A 4,796-nucleotide genomic window follows, 5' to 3' on the forward strand; every position below is an offset into this window, starting at 1 on the left:
TAGATACTCCAACGTATCATAAGTCTTTTTAAAAAGGCGACCTTTAACCAATTTGTTTTATTTTTTTTAAAAAAATTATTCTGTTTTATTTTATTTTTTAAAATTGATTTTTATAGTGTTATATATTTTTATTTAAAATATTTATAATGAATTTTTGAATAAAAATTTTAAAATATTATTTTAGATATTTTACTATACTTTTTTAATATCAAAATTTCAAAAAAGTTATTTAAATTTAAAGTTATTTCAAATAGTTTTTAATAAAAATTATTATTAAAATACGTATTTTTTAAAAAGTTATAATTTTAACTATACTTTAAAATTTAAAAATATATATTTATGTTACAGAATGTCAAAATTAATTTTTCAATATATAAAAAACAAATTTAAAAAACTTATAGTAATATTTTAAAAGATATTTTTATAAAATCTTTTCTCCACTTTTTTGTTTTTCTTGTTTTTGATATATGTTTCAATTCTTTCTCTCTCTTATTTCTTCCGAATATTAATTGTATATTTGACCTAGTCCTATTTCCGACCGTTAGCACTTCTCCAATAAACCAACGGGAACTTTTACTTTTATTCCATCATAAGTGGACAGTTTCAACATCAACGGCTATAATTAAGCCCAGAAACTGCTTCTCCGCATAAACTTTTCACGCGCTTAAGTTCCTATAAATACCATTCTACCCTCATTCATTCTTCTCACACACACTTCACTCTTTTCACATTCCACTTAAGAATAAACACTCTTTTATTCTCTTTCTATTTTCAAGAGTAAAAAATGTCTCACTTCAAATTGAGTTTGGCTTTCATGATTGTTGCTGCATTGTTGTTGAGCACTACAATGGCTCAATCTCCAGCCTCATCTCCAATCAAATCGAAGTCACCGAGAAAAGCAATATCTCCGTCACCAGCCACCGTGACTCCACCGCCGGCTTCTTCTCCCGCCGCCGGAGGTTCTCCTCCTGAACAATCAGCATCTTCTCCGGCGATCTCTCCTTCTTCCATCTCTGGTCCACCATCTGAAGCGCCAGGACCTGCTTCCAGCGCTGTCGTTTTGAATAGAGTCTCTGTTGCTGCTGGATCTGCAGTTGTGATTTTCGCAGCTGCTTTGATATTGTAGACGCCGAATTCTTCAAGTTATTCCTTTTTTTTTTTTTAATTATTTCAATTTCATTTTATTCTTTGATTTATTTTGTACTACTGTTCTTATGAATATTACTTACAAGTAGAGATTTTTTTTATATTTTTATTTCTATAATTATATCCATTCTTTTGTGTGGTAAACTCAAACAAAATTGGAATTTGATGATGCATTTAATTTTAATTTGAGTTGTACTATATAAACTAATTGGTAGTAAGTGTAACTGATTTTCACGTTCAGTTGGTAGTGATTAGAAAATTTGTTACTCTCTCTTTCTTTATCATATTAAAATTCAAAGAAGAATAAAAACAAATTGGAATTTGAACTATGGGCATTTTTTAGTTACAAAAATCGAGTCTAACTAATAAAATCAAATGTTAATTGTGTCATACAATGGATTTTTTATATTCAAATCGGAATTTGATCCATATAAATATTATCAAATTATAAAAAATTCAAGAAAAAAAAACAAATTTGAATTTGAGCTATATCGAGGGCAATTTTTAGTTACAAAAACAAAAAAAACCAAGCTAATAAAATATGAAGTTAATTGATTCGAACAACAAATTTTCAATAACTAATTTGCAATGGATTTTGCATTTATCCTACATATTTTCGCACGTGACTAATTCTAAAAAACAATGAATCAAATCAATGAAATCCCATGTTAATTGATTTAATTTTAAAAACAAATTTTCAATATTATATTTGCAAGTCCGTCAACCTAAACCAATCAAAATTGATTCGCACAAGTCATGTTGTTAAAAAGCAAATGTTTGCGTGTTCAATCTAAACGAAGAAACAAAATAATATGGAATTTTGAATATTCTATTGTGTTTATAAGCATTTATATTCTCCTCTCAAATGACTATTCCATACTAAAATTTGTATTAGATATCTTTGTTAGATATTTTTGAAAATGCTATGAAAAAGTTGTTAGTCTAGTTATGGAAAAAAAATTAGTATTATGGACAATAATTGGTTGTAGATAAGTTATTTTTTATAATATTTTTACACATTTGTTTCATGTACACGATCAATCTAAATCAATAAGTTGTTTTTCAGTTTGGTTCAATTTAGGCTTTATCGCAAAAATGTGCTAGTTCAATCCAAACCAATAACAAGGCGACATGCGAGGGAGTACTTTTAGGTCAATATGTATGTTGATGTCCATATGGATAAGCACAAATGGTTTCCTAGTGTTTGAACATAAGTACGTTGTTCCTAGGCTTGTATTAGATGTTTTCATGTTAAGATATTTTTGAATATGCTATGAAAAAGTTGTTTCTTAGTGTTTGAACATAAGAGTGTTCTTACTAGGCTGTCAAGTGAGTGCCAATTGTCTCTTGATTAAATGAGTTTCTTATCTCAATCAGCGTCTTTTCAAATTTCCTTGAGGTCATTGACATATAACATTGTCTAGCCGCTTGTTAATATGAATGCATGATAGAAACTTGCTCGATCTGTAAGAGGAATTTAAACGTCAAGTATATGGTGTTGACACATGGCTTTGAGTATGTTTAATATTTTCCTATAATGGGATTGTAAGTTGATGTACCTTCGATAGTTAATAAACGGATTCATATTGGCTTCAATCCAACGTCCTCTATGAAGGTCATCAAGATTTTACAAATTTCATGACATATGCATTGTCTCTTAAAGAGTGCCACAAATATCCTATTATTGGATTTTAAGATTGTCTCAGGTAAATTCAATATGTTTATAAGCTTCATTATATATGATATCGACAAAACTAACCCTAATGTTCTTGTGTAAGCTTATTAGATGAATCACTTGAATAAATGATGCAATTTCACATCGTTGGTTTTGATCAGCTATAGTCGTGATTGAATCTCGTCACCATCTTCTGATACATTTCTTCTTTGCATAATGGATGCACCTGTAAGGTTATTCAAATGTTAAAGTGAAAATGAAGTGTATGCAAATAGAAAGTAAACAAATTGATTGACTAATCATCCCTAAGGTGAACTTCCTATTTATATAATAGTTGAATTCACATGCATTCCATTCAGTTGATATTTCCATTAAAGAGATATCAAAGATCGTTGATGGATAAACATAATTTTATTATTGTAACTGACTTTGAAATAGACACTTTCACTAATCTTATTTCAATATGCTCTATAAAGTTCAAAATAATAGAAGCATTTGAGTGCATCTAAATGTTGGATTTGTAACCACACTAGTTTTTAGAGATGAACTCGAGAGTATTTTAACACGTTGGATTATCTTATTACACTGTTGTGAGTATCTCGATATCCTTAACTTTAAATCTCGCTACTTGACATATTATATTCCTTGAAATATTTAACCTGAGTGTCGCACCCCAATTTTTGCCCTACAAATTTCATTCATTCTTGGTCATGTCGCATCTGGATATCTTTTAATTCAGTTGTCACATTTTTTGCATATTTTTGAAAAAATTGGCTTTTTATTAAAATCAACAAAAACAACATGCATTTAGCATTTTTACACATTTTTATTCAAATTACCATTTGTTTAATTTTTTATTTTTAGACAATTTATAGATGTTGTTTTATTTTTATCATTTAAAAAAGAGAAAAGGGATGATGCACTGACCGTGTAAAATATTTTTACACTGTCAACCAATCACCACTCATGTATCCAATTAAACTAATTTTTTATTTAAAAAAAACTTAATGACATGGCACATTTATGATTTTCTATTGGATGACAGTGTAAAATTATTTTACACTGTCAGTGCACTACCTTTTAACTCTTTAAAAAAATATGTATTTTATTTTTAGTATAATTTCATTTATAAAATACTTAATTTTAAATATATAGTTTTATGTTAATTAGGATAGATATTTTTGTTTAGTTTAACATTTTTATTATGATGTACAAAAGGAAAAATATTTGATTCTTAGGCCCATTGATTATTTTGGTTAGAGCCCATTTATTCATTTTTTTTGTCATTACACACAAGTAAAAAAAATAATGCAAAAAAAATAGGAACAAAAGCTTTGTCTTTTTTCACATCTCTGTATCACAGAACCTGCTACTATCCTGCGCCAATTTGTGGTCCATCACCATCATCTCCAAAACCGTCCAAAAAACCTACATGCCGAACACAATAAGCCAAGACTTGCATTCAAAAAAGGTCCACACAAAAACTTGAAACAAGAAAGTGCTAAAGCAGAGCATCATAAATGTGTAAAATCTCTAAACTTCCCCCAAAAATCCACAAAAATTGGTCTATAAAGAACAGGGAGGCTGGCCACGAAAAGAAAAGAAGAAAACCATAAAAAAAACTCGGTAGAAAGACTTGTGAATCTTCTCTCCAAACCTTTCTCAAAAAATACCACTTCACTTCATCATTTTAACTCCTCATCAAATCCACACAAACATGATATAAACTTTGCTCTTCACGTTAAACCAAACACAACTCAGCCACAGTTTCATACATTTGAATCTTGCTCACCTTCAAACCTTCATCTAGGGGTGTGCAAAATAACCGGTAACCAAGAACCAAATTACTATCCAACTAAAACCACATTTAAAAGTTCAGCCCAAATTTATGTTTACAAACTGGTGGCCCATTAAAAAAAACCGGTTACAAACCGGTTTAAGTATGGGTATACTCCAAAACCCATTGTTAAGTAGC

At 29.2% G+C, this 4,796-nt stretch overlaps 1 protein-coding gene across 1 annotated transcript; it reads left to right on the plus strand.

The window, feature by feature from the left end:
* The first annotated feature begins 720 nt into the window (after positions 1-720).
* Positions 721-1,475, plus strand: LOC131639737 (classical arabinogalactan protein 1-like). Its single transcript, XM_058910202.1, has one exon. It carries the CDS (start codon positions 785-787, stop codon positions 1,124-1,126), a length of 342 nt encoding a protein of 113 aa, XP_058766185.1. The 5' UTR covers positions 721-784; the 3' UTR covers positions 1,127-1,475.
* Positions 1,476-4,796: the final 3,321 nt, after the last annotated feature.

This window comes from Vicia villosa, unplaced genomic scaffold (assembly GCF_029867415.1).
Source record: "Vicia villosa cultivar HV-30 ecotype Madison, WI unplaced genomic scaffold, Vvil1.0 ctg.002752F_1_1, whole genome shotgun sequence".
In the NCBI taxonomy this organism is placed as follows: domain Eukaryota; kingdom Viridiplantae; phylum Streptophyta; class Magnoliopsida; order Fabales; family Fabaceae; genus Vicia; species Vicia villosa.

Coding starts and splice junctions, on each gene's coding strand:
- LOC131639737 (XM_058910202.1), top strand. CDS start 785: ATGTCTCACTTCAAATTGAGTTTGGCTTTCATGATTGTTGCTGCATTG.